Source organism: Thrips palmi, unplaced genomic scaffold (genome assembly GCF_012932325.1).
Source record: "Thrips palmi isolate BJ-2018 unplaced genomic scaffold, TpBJ-2018v1 HiC_scaffold_10, whole genome shotgun sequence".
Lineage (NCBI taxonomy): Eukaryota > Metazoa > Arthropoda > Insecta > Thysanoptera > Thripidae > Thrips > Thrips palmi.
Window position 1 is genome coordinate 706316 of NW_023144621.1, and position 14671 is coordinate 720986.

The window sequence follows — 14671 nt, forward strand, 5'->3', positions numbered from 1 at the left end:
GCCTATGTCTTCACCAATGGCTTCCTGGGAAAAGCAGGTTCCGTTTTTGCCGTGCGGTGGGGGCGGTTAAACTTACAGGACGCGATGTGAACTCCAGAGTCACTAGATCGGACGCGAACCTAACGCGTGACCCCACCAATGGACTATTTCGCTGGACCCGCTTCGATCCCTCGAGAAAACAAATGCACCGGAAGTTGGGTCGCGTCGGCTAATCAGAGCCTATCCTTTCAAGAATGGGCGCTACCAATGATGAACGGAGGCTTCTGATTAGCCGACGCGACACGACTTCCGGTGGATTTGTTTTCTCGAGGGATGGTAGCGGATTCAGCGTAATAGTCTTTGGATTCCTTATCCGGCGAGCAGTCCATTGATGAGATCACAAGTTCGGTTTTGAGTCCTGTTCAGCGACTCAGGAGCGCAAAGCACGTCTAGGATAGGGTACTTCGGAGAAGGGCTGGAGCGGAAGTTGAGAAGAAATCAAGAAGAACTAAGTATGCGAAATGTGTAAGAATGAGCGTCTGCGTCGCCGTTCTGCCGCTTCCGCAGAGTTATATTCTCATTTAAGTCCAGCGTTTGTTCTTTTTGATTTCTTCTCAACTTCCGGTCCAGCTTTTCCCCGAAGTGCCCTATTGTGGCCGCCTCCACCGGTCTTCAGGCCCACTGTGCGGCCGGCGCGGTCGGACACTGGCAGTATACCAGACTTGTTGCGTCGCGCTGTCGCGGTGAGCCGCTGCGCTGCGAGCCGTCAAACGCGAGCCGCGGCCACGGAAGGCACACTGTCTCGCGTTGCACTGCAACCGCACCGAGCCACGCCGCGAGGTGCGTGACCAGCGCACGCGACGCCCCGGGGAGTCATTATCAATGCAGTGGCGTGCGTGCGCGAGCCTGGGGGAGCCTGGGGCGTGCACTCACGCCATGGGAGGAGCATCGCGGCTGCCTGCCGTCGGGACGGCGACTCACTCGAAGACGGACAGAAATTTGACGTGCCGGCGTCGCGAACACTCTGCAGGAGTGATGAAAAGGAAATGTGTAGACAGTGTGTTAGGCCCGCGAGAGGTCCATCTCTCAGGTAATCGTGTCGACACTTTGTTCAGTATACGCCGAAACTAGATATTTTCGATGATTTTATCGGTATTTGGGGGTTTGTTAATCATGAAAATAGGCAAGAAGGTGCTTGAGCTGAGTTGTGACACCTCCGTTGGGCCCCTTATTAACGCAGAGAATCCAAAAGCTATGAATATAGTGTCAATTGGTGCAATGCTATTGCACTGCACATTACGTGCAATACCTTCCCATTCCCATGCATAAGCATAGGGCATTTTCGGGACGCATTTGCACGTAAGATGTAATATGGCTGAGGCATTGCACGTATGGTGCCATTTCTCAGGGCATTTCACCACACGTTCTATATTCATAGCGTTTGGAATCTCAGTGAACCCAGGCGGCAAAGTTTCTTGAATGTGGGTGGGTATATATGTGGGTATATATACACATCTGTATGTAAATTTGTAAATGTGTAAATATTCGTCTAGAGTTAATTTGTTTTCAAACCCGGGTGGAAAGGAGTATACTTTCGTTTACATTTCGAAAATGCACGTGTTACACTACTTAAACTGTAAGACATTTGTTGTCTATTTGTGCATGGATTAATGTTAATCTACTGATCACAAGTACATTTTAAATGTAAAGTAATAGTACTTGGACTGCAGATAGGTCCATGCAGTCCAGATGCATTCCAACTGCAGTTAAACTGCTCAAACTACTGTTAAACTATAGTTAACTACAGTTCAACTGCAGTTTATGTACTGGGAAAGTGGTAGTTTTTTCGGACATTAGCAGTTTTTCTGCAGTTTTGAATCTAGTTGACATCATTCTTTAAAATACAGCTCCAAAACGTATTTAAACTACAACCACCATTACAATCATAAATGTACTGAACAATGCAAAGTTCAAAAATCAAAAATTTTTGACATTCCGACTCTTTTTCTCTCCTTCTATGCCCCTCTCCTGTGCCCCCTCCCTCTCATGGTATGTTTCGTATCTTGGAATTGTGAAAGTGTAATGTCAGTGTTGGGGTTCGATCCTGGATCTTTGGTGTTGTGGAATTGTTGTGTTATCCACTACGCTGGTGAGCGCCCGTGGGGACGAGCGTGCGATGCCCCGACCACATGACAAGGCCTCCCGCCGTAACGACTGTTCAGATGAACTACAGTTTTTCTGCAGTTGAGCTACACACAAAATGCACTTGCCGGGAAAAAATTTACCTTTTCTCCGCTACAACTAATGCTGCGCCTTGCCGAACCTAAATTATTCTTCCACGATCAGAGGACAAGAACCCCTAGACGAACAGCTTAGAGTCTGCAAATTCTGATGACACTTCGCGTCTAACTTAAAAAGTGTATACCTTGTAAGAGTAAAACAGCAGTTTCGACTCATCGTGCGACACGCATGGCGAAATGAAGCCTGAAGCGCAAAACTGCTAGAATAAAAGTACAATTATTACTTCACTATCGGTGAGCACTTCAAATGTACATTCGAAAATACATTCCGATAGCAGACTCGATACCACTTAGAACGCTACTTATAAACTGCAGTCGAAACTATGCTTTGATAATAGTTCACGTATGTTTTTGTCTACTTTCCAGTCTACATGGCGATCTGTATTTTCATAATGCACTTCGTTTGCATTATTCACTACAGTTTAGGCACTACAGTTTAAGACTGTAGTTGGGACTTAGTATGAACTGCAGTCCTTTCCACCCGGGAAGCACGCTGAATAAGAATAGTGAAGTGAGTGGCTGCCGATCTAAAACGGGTGAGGAGAAACACCTAGTACAATATTTTCCTCTCGTTCATCTTAAACTTGCTCACGAAAGGTGCGGAGAGGCTGCCTGCTTTCCGGCCAGTCAGAAAGCTTCATTGTGACTAGTGGTTACTTTTCTTATTAACCTTTATCACAGAGGCAAACGCAAACAGGATCAATATGACCAATGTCAGTTTTTAGAAGCATTAGAGAATTCTAGTCGTTGCCGATCGAAGAACAAGAGGAAGAACAAAATCGGAAGTGGCGCCGAAAGTTTTGAGAAGCGTACGTATTTCGCAATTACGTCTGTTAATACTATTTGGCATAGGAAAGAAACACATTTGCCAACATTCCTACCGGAAAACCGGGCTCGCTACCTCTTATCTTCCCAGCTTCCGGTTTGTTCTTCCACGAGCAAGATCTTGCTGCTTTGTGTGTATGGTCTTCCTCTTGTTCTTATTCTTAGATATGCGAGGACACTCGTGCTCGTGCAACGCTAGGTAGCCTCGTGGCAGGGCTGGCTGGGCCACAATCTTGATCTTGACTCTCATGGTTGACTGCTGGGATCAAAGCTTCAGAAGTCAGGATCTATCGTCTAGGAGCATTACGTGAGTGGTTTGAAGGTTTGTTGCGTCACTCACTGTTTCTTTACTCTTCAGCATCGATAGCTGTGGTCATTTTCGTGTCCTATTTCAATTTCGCGTCCTTTGGTCCACCTCAAAGGCTCCAGATTGGCGGTTCCGTTCAACAACTTCAATAACCCAATGCTTAGGTGGCAATTATTTACTTGTGAAAAATAAATTTAGGTCGTGAGACTTTTCCAAGGAAACTGTAGACGCTTTGTGGCACACTACATTTGAGGTTAAGAATTTGACAGTTTATGTCAAGAAGTAAACAAGGTAGGTGTACGCCAGACCGTGTCTTGTCGTAACAGGCTTCGCGATGCTGCGCCAGTTTCGACAATCCACGCCTGGCGTATACACCTACCTTGGCCTGCGGCGCTAACCTGCCTTCGGCAGGCTGCTTTCCTAGGCAGACCGCAGAAATGGGCGTGATCCCCTCAAACAACAGCATTTGGTCATCAAAATCTACACCGATGGGATTCAACTTTCGGTCGGGGGTCTGAACGGGTTTTATTTTCGTCCTCAGCAGCCTCCAAAACATATGAAATGATATATGAAACTTGACAAAAAATTGAAAGTACTAAAGAGTTGCCTTTTTTCTGCCGTTTTTGAAGTGTTTTTTTTGGCTAATATGACCGAATGGATTGAGATAGAAAGCTGAATTTTGGTGTGTGGCGAGCAGGGATGATACCCAAACCGAAACGATACCAGGGCCGTTACGACAACGTTTTGCAAATATGACTGAAACTCAAAAAGTGTAGCACCTGGAACCAAGGGAAGAGCTTTTCCTGTGATCAAGCGCACCGGAGTTTTGTTCCCATATGAGCCAAGTCCAAATTCCGCTTCCCTTGAGTTTTGTTGATTAAGGCCCCAAAAGAACCCGGGGGAAGCGGAATTTGGACTTGGCCCATATGGGAACAAAACTCCGGTACGCCTTGATCAACAAGGAAAAGCTCTTCCCTTGGTTCCAGGTGCAACACTTTTTGAGTTTCAGTCATATGTGCAAACTGTTGTCGTAACGGCCCTGGTATCGTTTCGGTTTGGGTATCATCCCTGGTGGCGAGCCAAGGACATACCTAATGACCCTGAAAAATCTCAGCCAGATCGGCCGAGCCGTTCAGGAGGAGGAGTGCGCACACACACACGCACGCAGACAAACAGACGGACAAAACTTTTCAACCCTACTGGAGTAACGGGCTTCGCTAACGCTCAGCCAATTAAGTTTTCAGATATGTTACTTGAGCTTGAGTGAGGTCAGGCTCAGGGGGACAATAGGGTACTTCGGAGAAAGCCTAGACCGGAAGTCAGCGACAGAACGGGAGAAACAAAAGAGCGTCGCGCGGCTGTGCTGAGCGGTGGTGGGGGTCGAAATCAGCGGAGTGGGGGCGAAGGCGCCCGAAGCTTTCTAAGGCATTTTAAAGGACATACTGACAAAACTAAAGCGTAGTATTACCCTCTATTTTTAAGCGTTATCAGTTTACGCTTCAAATCAAGCAGGTGCCCGGCTGGCCCCACAGGCCCGATCTGGCGAAGAATTCCGAAGCGTAGCACACTCCCCCGTCAAGATTCCCCCTATCTAAATGCATAAGGGAATTGCCAGATTTTGCTTCATTTCAAGCGAAACGTCATCAAGCGTAACTTTATGCTTGACTCATGCATAGAGTTACGCTTAAGTGTTACAAGTGCATTCAAAGTCCACTTTACAGTTACCCTTAACCCTCGAATGTCGCTTTGTTTGGTTTCTATATTGATTTCTGTTTGTTTCTCTGTTCCGAAGATGGAGCTACCCGACGACGTCCTGCTCCTGATCCTCGGCTTTTTGAGTCCAGGACAGCTGCTGCAGTGCCGCGCTGTTTGCCGCCGGTGGAGTCACATGGCGTTGCAGCCGTCGCTGTGGCGGGACAAGGCGTTACCATCCAAGCGCTGGGAAACAGTGTGAGTTCTTTTTCACCCGCTCATTGAACTTGTACAAGTGATCCATGAAGTGGAAGAGGGGAATAACTTGAATTATTTCCAAATTAAATTATGTTGTAAAATGGTTTACACCATGACATAAATTATTAGACTCAATTCCTACCCAACCAGTTTAGGAGATAATACACATGCGAAAAGGGAATAATTCAACTTGACCCCTTTTACGATTTCCATTTAACAGATAGTAGATATTACTCAACCCAAGTCAACACGACTCTGTTAAAAATACTGTCAATAGGAGATACTTCAACTTGTGTTTTTATGAGTCCATGTGAAAAGAATCAAGTCAACTTAACAGATGAGGTGGGAAAAGAGCTAAGTCCAGAAAAATCCACCGGAGTTGCAAACACTTAATGCTGACTATAGTTCCACTTGACTTGATCTGTTTTCCATCATAACGGGAAGTGATAGTCACAAATATCTTCTACGGAGTGACCTGACACTTTTGATGTTGATCTACAAATTTAACCTATGCTGATTTTCTCATCATTAAGGTGAGGTGTGGGTGAAAATTTGCACCAAAATTGATTAAAATGATAAATTTAACCCACTTGTTATTTTAATGTAAAATATTCTTCTATTACCGACAGCATGTCCTAAAGGTCTGTGTAATGAACCCCTAAGTGAGTGTTCATCTTACATGGACTGGACTGATGTATGCATGCGCTTTTTCTGGTCACCCAACTTTTACGACAAGTGTCGAAGAAATTTTTTTTCTACGCCGCACAGTGGGCTAAAACACCTTTTTAGGCGCTCAAAACCTCTTTCTTGAAAATCTTTCAAACGGGCAAACTTTTTCTCCATCGGATAGGAAATTTTCCGCAGATTTCAAATCTGGGCGTATTTTTGTTGTCAGACCAAAACTACGACCACCACAGGCCGTCAAAGTTAAAACTTGTGATAATGTGTTATTTTTAGTAAAAAATTCAACAAAACGCCGCAGCGATTTTGACGCCTTTGCATCTAGATTTTGAATCTCCGGTGGTTCCATTTTAAAGAACAAGTATTCCCGTTCAAAATGATACCCAAGTTATCGTCCTGCGATAATTTGAAGGGTGTTGGTGTGCATGTAATCGCTTTATTTGTATAATTGTTACTTTAAAAGCGAAAGTTTGAGATCTACTATAGAATCAAGCACTATCAAGCAGGTTTCAGCGCTGGAAATTATCAACCTATGTGTCAATTGAAAGGATCAACAGAGAAAACCTGCGCATATTTGCGCAAACAGTAATACACGGCTGTGAAACATTAAAAAATTGGCAATTTCCCCGTTTTCGGTAGAAAATGCGTCCCAACGAAGAAAGAATCCATGCAACCGTGTCTCCATCCCAACCGTCCCTTATCTTTTCACGTGTTATTTGGCTCCTTTTCCGGAGCCCCCCGCCCCTTCTCTACAAATAACCCTCCAGAAAAGGCCACCTGGGCTTGCAACTGAATTGATGAGAATGCAGATCTTCTGACTGCAATGTTGTTTCATCCCATCCTGTCATCAGCTCTTTCAGGAAAAAAACCTAAAGTCAAGTCTTAAAAAATGTGTGCCACAGTTCTTTCACTTTTAGTTGACCCCTTTGATGACCAGGCTAATGAGCCTGCCATGTTTTTGTTCCATGAAGAGTAAAATGATACGTATATCATTTAAAAATTGATTTTAGGAAATTTAAGTTTGACAGTTGCTATAAAATCTGTAACCATTATTTTTTTTTTACAGTATTGTTTTTAAGAACGTACATATATTTTAAGTGATGTTTTTGACTCCTTGCGGTTTTTAATTGTTTCGTCTGCAATTAACATTTAAAAAAACCTACAATATGTTTTGCATCGATCTAGTGGAAAGAGAGAGTGCTCCCGCAGACTCAGAAATATACAACATAAAAATACGATTATATTAAATCAATTTTCGGTGAACTACGGCTGAGATAAGGTCACACTTGCCGCCGCTTGTTCAAAATCTCATAAAGTAAGACCAAAAGAGGGTCTGCACCAAATTCGGGACATATACGATCAAAAATGGCTGAAATATAGGTTTTGAGCGCCTAAAAGGGTGTTTTAGCCCACTGTGCGCCGTCAACTAGCCACGCATACAGTTTTGTTCTATATTGACCATATTTCTTGGAGTAGTTCTTTGTGGTCCATGTGACAAGGCAACAGAGCGACATTTCAAATAGCTATCCACTTTCTTAAATCGTCTACCATAATGTGGTAAAAAATGGAGAAAAAAACTTATTTTTTCCAATTAAAAGATTGTGCAGTTTGCTCAGTCAAAACAAAAAAAAAATAAAATTCAAATATCTCCCTGTTCCATTGAAGTATAGGGTTTAGGTTACTCCAAAACTAATTTCAGATCATTCCGTCTAAAAACTTTGCGTGGCTGATTTTTCTACTAAACGCTTAAATTCAATGATAAAAGCCTACTGTGGCTAAATGGGTGGGTAGATTTGGATGAAATTTGGTGTGTAAAGTTTCAGCCACCACAGCCAAGTGGTACAGAAGTTTCCATTTTCACCCACACCTCATCATAAACATTCGTGCTAACAGCTTTTTGTTTCTCCTCAAAAATGACCAAAATAGAGTTATCCCCTTCTTCCACTTCCCGGGTCGGTGGTCCACCCCTCAGTAACACGCTATGAGTAAAGGATTGCAGAGTCCCGTTCATACAGCCTTAGCGGTAGTTTCTGGCACATAACTCTGTACTTTTTTGATGGGCAAGTGCATTCTCTCAAAGAAAATTAACGCTTTTGAAATGGGAAACTGAGAATAGGAATTGATTTTTCTTGAGTAGAGCCATAAATGTAAAATCTTTACATATGTTATAATTTTTGTCGGTTTTTACTCGTTCTTTAATCCAGTATCGCTGTTCGGTCACGTACAAAGCCACTAACTTCCGTAAGTTAAGCATTTTTATCGTAGATCCCAAAATGCTTATTTTTTAAAAAAAATAAAGCTATGAAAATGTGTGAAAGTACGTTACCTCCCTCTTGGTGTGCACAATTCCGATTTTTGGATTGGTTTTAATTATCATGAGCAAATGAGCAATAGACAAGCTTCACTTTCTCAAGGCTTTTGTCGACAGGATCAAAGAGGAAAGCAATCTTTCCACGTCATGACGTTTACAGTACTTGTTCCATTTGCTGCAGCGACCCGAAACTGGCCTCCGCCGTGCTGCGTCTGGCGCCGTGCTTGGGCCGTCTCGAAGTTTCAAGCAGCATGCACGATAAAAGCGGACGGCTCCTTACGAGAACTCACTGCGCTGTTTCGGAGCTCAAGTTTTTCTTCTACGCGCAGGAGACATCCCTCGCGGCGCAGGTCCTGGCCAGGTAAGCGGAAGGGAGGCGGCCGCAGCGAAGGGAAATGATCCGTTTAGCATTCGGACACTTTCGCTCACGTGACATGGATTGAGCAGTCGATGCGAACTTGAGGCAACACTCTACGGCGGCAGTGTTTAATCCCTTTACAATCTTGATGAACTCTCTTGAAAGCTTGAAAAGAAATATTCTTCACAGTACTACGACACACTAAATGCTTATGTTTCGTATGTGTGACGTATGCACGATCTCGTGCATACGTGGAATTCACATAACATGCGTTACAGTGCATAAATTTGTGCAGTATGTTTTATGCAAAACGTTACACAGGTGTGCGTGCATGAACTAGTGCAGACATGCCTGGCGCGGTTTAAGGAGCCCCCAACAACCATAATGTGTATTTGGCCTACTTTCAAGTGCATGTAAAGCGGGTTGCCTACCGTAAGGCAGTTAGGGAAAATCTCACAGGGTGGGGGGCAATGCCTCTCCCACCCCCTTTAAACCATGCCCGATACTTTATGTCACACTGAGAAAACCTTACAAGGGCCTTTCAAAGAAAAGTAGTCGTTATAGCAAAGCATTTTGAGCATGCATAAGCTTACAAAGAAAATACTTCGCAATTTTCGAACTATTTCTTCGTATAACGTACGTGCATGTACACGCTAACTGAAGCAAACCTCCAGTGCTTGAGGGTTCGGGAGGTGCCAGCTTGCATGCCAATGTAGTACACGGTAAAAACGGTTCCTGGTTTTCCCAGGAACTCCCTGGAAATCGCCTATGTCTCTACCATAGGGTTCCTGGGAAATCCAGGTACCGTTTTTACCGTGTAGGCAGACGAAATAATTATCGTGACTTTTTATGTGTGTCCGTACAGGCAAGCTTCTCTTGGGAGTTTGAAACGAGTTCGTTTCTGTGTCTCTGATTTTTGTAAACCTATAAACGAATCCTTCCAGCGCAAACTACGCGCATTGCTGCACCAGATTCTCAACACTCATGGTGAGTCAGTCTGTGATATTCTCTGCCACTTGAGGGTCCAGGCAAACTCTTTTTTTTTTTGTCGAAATGGTGTTAAATATTTTTAGGGGAGACCATGGGGGAGACTGAGCTCAGGCCGACTCCGGCCACAGCCTTAGCACGGGAGTTGGCTGGGCTTGAAAAGGTCTCGTCACGAAGTGGTGAGACTTTCTTGTCTGACCACGGTACCGGCCGCATGGATTCGTTTGACTTGGTTCCAAAAATGTGACCTCATGGTTATGGTTATGGTCAGACCTAAAAGTTCATTCATTTTGAGGCAAGACATTTTAGTCGGACCATTTCAGCGAGACTTTCAGGTGTGACCGAAACTTAGCAAGACATTTGATCCACGAAACGGAAGAAGGGGTTAAGTCGAGTTGATTCAGTGACCTCTTATCAGTCTATGAAATCAACGTGAGCGAAAATTTGGTCCAAAAATAAGTGTGGTGAGACAACTCTACAAACTGAAGTGTGTACTCAGTATGCATCTACAGATGCATACTTGGCTGAGTACACATCTACAGATGCATACCTGCCAAGTATGCATCTGTAGATGTGTACTCAGCTAGGTATGCATCTGTAACTGTGTACTTTTAAGTATGCACCTGTAGATTCATACTGAGTACACACTTCAGTTTGCAGAGAAGTCCCATCCTCTTGCATCTATTTTTAGATGACATTCCCCACCCGTTCTCTCACCTGCAAGATTTAGGCCTTTCAAAAGTGCACGGATTCAACTCGACTTATCCCCTTCTTCCGCTTCCTGGATCATTTGACTGAGGCATCTCGTCTTGTATTCTTTAGAGTTTTGTTGTGGGTTGTTGTTTACACTTGACGAACGTTTGCAATCACCTTTGGTCTCAGATATAGAAAATGCCGTTAATAAACGCCAAATACAGATGATTTCGTGGCACACTTTCCTCTCGCGCATGTCTTCTGGCATTTCCCGATGTTCCCCAGTTCAGAGCAACAAATGTTTCTTTCCATGGAGACTCGGGGTCAGGAAAAAGGAAGGTTTCCGACTCGGAGGTGCGGAGTAAAGTGACCTTGTCTCTGCAAGTTTGCAGGCGAACACTGTCGTTTTTGCCTAAATATGTAAAACAAAACTTTGACCTACTGCAGGGTGTCGTAGGGAGTCCTGTGGGTGCGATGGGGCATCATGGCTACTACGAAGTCGTGCGTGGCTTCACGTAATTTTGAGCGTGCTAACTTTATCGCGCCAATTTGTGCGCATACTCGCTCAAATTCAAATTCGTGCACGAAATTGCGTATAAATTTCGTGTAAATTTGTACGAAAAGCATGTATGCGCAGCGCAATGAGACCACATTCAAAAAAATGTATCAGGCAGGGAATTTGCGTGCTGTCTTCGAATATCATCTAATGAACTTAGACTGGGGTCCACTCTACACTCTACAAAATATGTCCTGTCAACGCCGTTAATTTTTTACCAATGTTTGCTGTGATGCAATTCACGGCGTTTGCTGTGAACTAGTTCACGGCGTTCACTGTGATCTCGGTTACAGTGTTCACTGTGATCTGGCCACAGTAAACGCCGTGAATTGGAGCCTGATTTGCAGTCCTTCGGTGCTCAGCGGCGTCAAACTCACAGTGTTTACTGGGGACCAGATCACAGTGAACACCGCGAACAAGACCACAGTGAATCCCGTGAGCAGATTACAGTAAACGCTGTGAATTGACCTACAGTAAAAACTGGTAATAAATTAACGGCATTTACAGGACATTTTTGGTAGAGTGTAGTTTGCGATCCCAGACCCCGATTCTCACTCCTTTCATTTTGTTCAGGACTTGAATACATCTCGCTGAACCTCTGTGAGCCTGAACTTCCGGCCCTTTCGAGCTCCGACGAAGCCAGGGAAGTTCCTGTGCCGGCATCTCTACGCCGCCTGAAGTACTTCCACCCCTACCTCGACCCTTACTTACCTCTCCACCTGAAGTGGCATGCGGCCACGCTTGAGGTAACGAACACCCAAAGTGTTTTTGTTCAAATCTTGTACGAGACGGAGACATCAGAGTTAGGTGGAGGTGATTTTTTTCGGACAAATTTGTCCGGGGCAATGTTTGCAGTTGTTTTCTAACGAAATTTTTACGCAAAGTTCATCTGCACCTAGAACTGCCGTGGTGTCGTACTAAATTGTCGTTGTGGAATTAACTTACAATTTATGTCCGAAATTCACGAAGGTACCTGTGGGAATACAGCGGATGATACCTTCGTTAATTGTCGAAGATTCTTTGGTAATTACCGAACATTCTCGGCAATTTACAAAGACTCTTCGAACAACTGGGAGCACTCATCGTAAACTGACGAAGATTTTTCGAGAATTCACGATAAGAATTAAATAACTCGCGAATTTTGAAAGGAACCTTTAGAAACATTTTTGCCAGGGGCGCGCTCGTTTGGTCCCAGTTCATTTTTAGCCAAAGTGAAAGATTTCTGGGCGTTTCGCGTGACCATCGATCAGGAACTCGATGATGGTTTACACATGACTGGTCTGAGACAGCACTGTTAAAAAATGGTTGTACAGAAACAATCAGATGAGTGAAAATTTAGTCGTTCCAAAACACAGAATTTCATCATGAACCAAAGCGAAACAAATGTCGTTGAGTCTAATAAGCGACATTTTGTCGTTGAAGAACAAAATTCTTGTTATCACTCTTTACGATACAATTTGTGTGGAAACAACATCTTTTGCAATTATCTGCTCAATTAAAGCATATTATGAATAATCATCTATTTTGTTCTTCTAAGTCATTGGGAAATGACTATTGTGGAACAAACCATGCAAAATAAATTTAGCGACAAAAGTACTCTATGAATATTGTCGCAGACATTACAAAATTTCTTTTGGACTTTCAATACTTGTCGTTGATGTGTGATTGTTGGTGCATTATTACAAATTAGTCGTAGTGAAATTATCCCTTAGTTCCAATACGACTACGGTTTAGCAAGCTATTCGTTCCACAACAAATCTTGTAGCTAAAAAAGTTAGCGATAAATGTGACGCTAAGTTATGACAAAATTTTTATCAGTGAGATGGACTTATCGAGATCTGAGCAAGTATGCGGACAAAGTCGTACAAGGGCCAAAATTTTAAACGTTTGTACTAAATTTTCAAAAAGTGTCCAAAGTCACTTTACTTTATGTCAAACTGAAGCTTACTTAATTATCTAAAAGAGTTTTAATATAAAAATCATAAAATCTTGATTCTTCTACACCAAATAAATGTTTGTGCAAAGTGCTAACATGTATGCGTTCCCCTAAAGTTAATCAGTTAACAAAACCAACGCGTGAACGTTAGTGGATTATTAACGCAGTTCGCACTAAATTTTATGTACAATTTTGCACGAGACATCACAGTTGTTTGTGCACACGAAATTTATGTACATATTTTGTGCGAAAAACTGCACATTTTTCGCCAGTTTTGTACAAAATTGTACAAAATTTTGTTCAAATTTGTACGAAAAGTTCGTGTGCTCAAAAAAACTGTCATGTCTCGTGCAAAATTTGTATAAAAATATTTAGTGTGTTAACACGTTATTTACGTTAACTTTCCTGCAACAGAGGTCTGTTTTTTGCCTCACAGGACGTCAGCCTCGCTCCGGCCGTCCCCCGCGCGGCGTTCCTGCTCTCCTCCATGCCCCGCCTGCGCAGGCTGCAGTGCACCCTGCAGGAGGACATGGAGGTCCTTCTCCAGTGTCCGTCGCTGGAGACGTTCCACCTAATGATCTATCTGACCGACAAGTCCCGGCTACTCTTGCCCCAGGTGAGGGCGTTCTTGAAGAAGGTGGTGACTCGCCTGGACAATCTCGTGCTGGATTTCTGGGGTGGGGACGAGAGCGACGAAGCCACCGACCTGGTGCTTTGCCTCGAGGGCACCGAGACGACTCCTGCCGCGCTGCGCACCCTCAAGTTCCTCATCTCCGATGGGTGCCACGCCTTCGGCCCCGATCCCACAGTGCAGCTGCGCCGCCTGGGCGCCGTCCTGCACCGCCTGCCGAACCTGACCAGCCTGGACCTCGGCGGCGCGCCGACCAGGGTGCTCCTCGAGGCCCTGGACGGCACCGTGCTGCCCGACCTCGTCGAGCTGACGATGAACGCGCCGTGGGAATGTCCCCACGACTGGGCGCACGGCTGGCAGGCTCGCGCGTTGATGCGCAGATACCGACGGCTGCACGTCCACATCCACCCCATGGTCCACCAGGAATACGAGGTCTGCGAGTACTGCAGGAAGCACAAGTGCCACAAGATTCCCGAGTTTGGTCGTTGCACCCTGTTCAGCCACTCCAAAGGCGCCCGCTGTGACGTGAAGCACGAGAAATGCGAAATCGCAGTCATTGTCTCTTAATGCTCGGTCTCTGTCGGCAGTTTCTTTGTATTTTGATCACGTGTTTTTATTTTGTCAGCGTGTTCCTTTTTTAGTGAGAATATCAGGTGATTCATGCCACCTGCTGGCCGTGCTGCCTTTAATTGTGCATTTGAAAAGATTGGCTTACCGAACAACTGACTGTTGGCTTGTCAATGTCTACGGTAAGCAGTCCTGAATAATCATAATTTGTAGACTTTTTCTCTTTGTAACATGGTCTGTCTTGAAGAAAGTGTCCACTTTACAGTTCTCAGCCTCATCCTGACACTTTCGTCCTTGTTAGTTGACTTTCTCTCTCTAGCATTTGATGTTTTTGTAAAAGCGTAATACGCACTGTTTTCGTTTTTATTTTCACGATATAGTTCAGTACATAGATTTGTCATGTTTTATGTACTCTTTAGTTTATACATGACATACTAACAATTGCATTTGTACAATGACCAAAATTGTGCGTAGTAATAGTTTCAGAGAAATTAAAAATTCTTTTTTGCATTTCAATTCTCTTTGCAGTCATGTTAGCAACAATCTGGGATGATACCCAAACCAAAACAACCTTACCTAACCTGAAGTGG

General features: G+C 44.1%; 1 protein-coding gene across 13 annotated transcripts; it reads left to right on the plus strand.

Moving 5' to 3' along the window:
• The first annotated feature begins 692 nt into the window (after positions 1–692).
• Positions 693–14597, plus strand: LOC117646321. Of its 13 annotated transcripts, none has more exons than XM_034387236.1 (6): positions 693–819; positions 5204–5361; positions 8535–8714; positions 9577–9698; positions 11521–11693; positions 13320–14597. In XM_034387236.1, exons 2-6 carry the CDS (start codon positions 5204–5206, stop codon positions 14079–14081), a joined length of 1395 nt encoding a protein of 464 aa, XP_034243127.1. In that variant the 5' UTR covers positions 693–819; the 3' UTR covers positions 14082–14597. The 13 variants fall into 13 exon arrangements, with proteins under 13 accessions (XP_034243127.1, XP_034243161.1, XP_034243152.1 ...); XM_034387270.1 differs by lacking the exon at positions 693–819 and adding an exon at positions 2793–2815; XM_034387261.1 differs by lacking the exon at positions 693–819 and adding an exon at positions 2827–2876.
• The last annotated feature ends 74 nt before the right edge of the window (positions 14598–14671 follow it).

Excerpts from the sequence above, each read along its gene's own strand:
- LOC117646321 (XM_034387199.1), top strand. The coding sequence starts at position 3,849 with ATGGGCGTGATCCCCTCAAACAACAGCATTTGGTCATCAAAATCTACA. Across the intron at positions 5,362-8,534 it reads TCCAAGCGCTGGGAAACAGT|CGACCCGAAACTGGCCTCCG; the intron begins GTGAGTTCTTTT and ends CATTTGCTGCAG. Across the intron at positions 9,699-11,520 it reads CCAGATTCTCAACACTCATG|GACTTGAATACATCTCGCTG; the intron begins GTGAGTCAGTCT and ends CATTTTGTTCAG.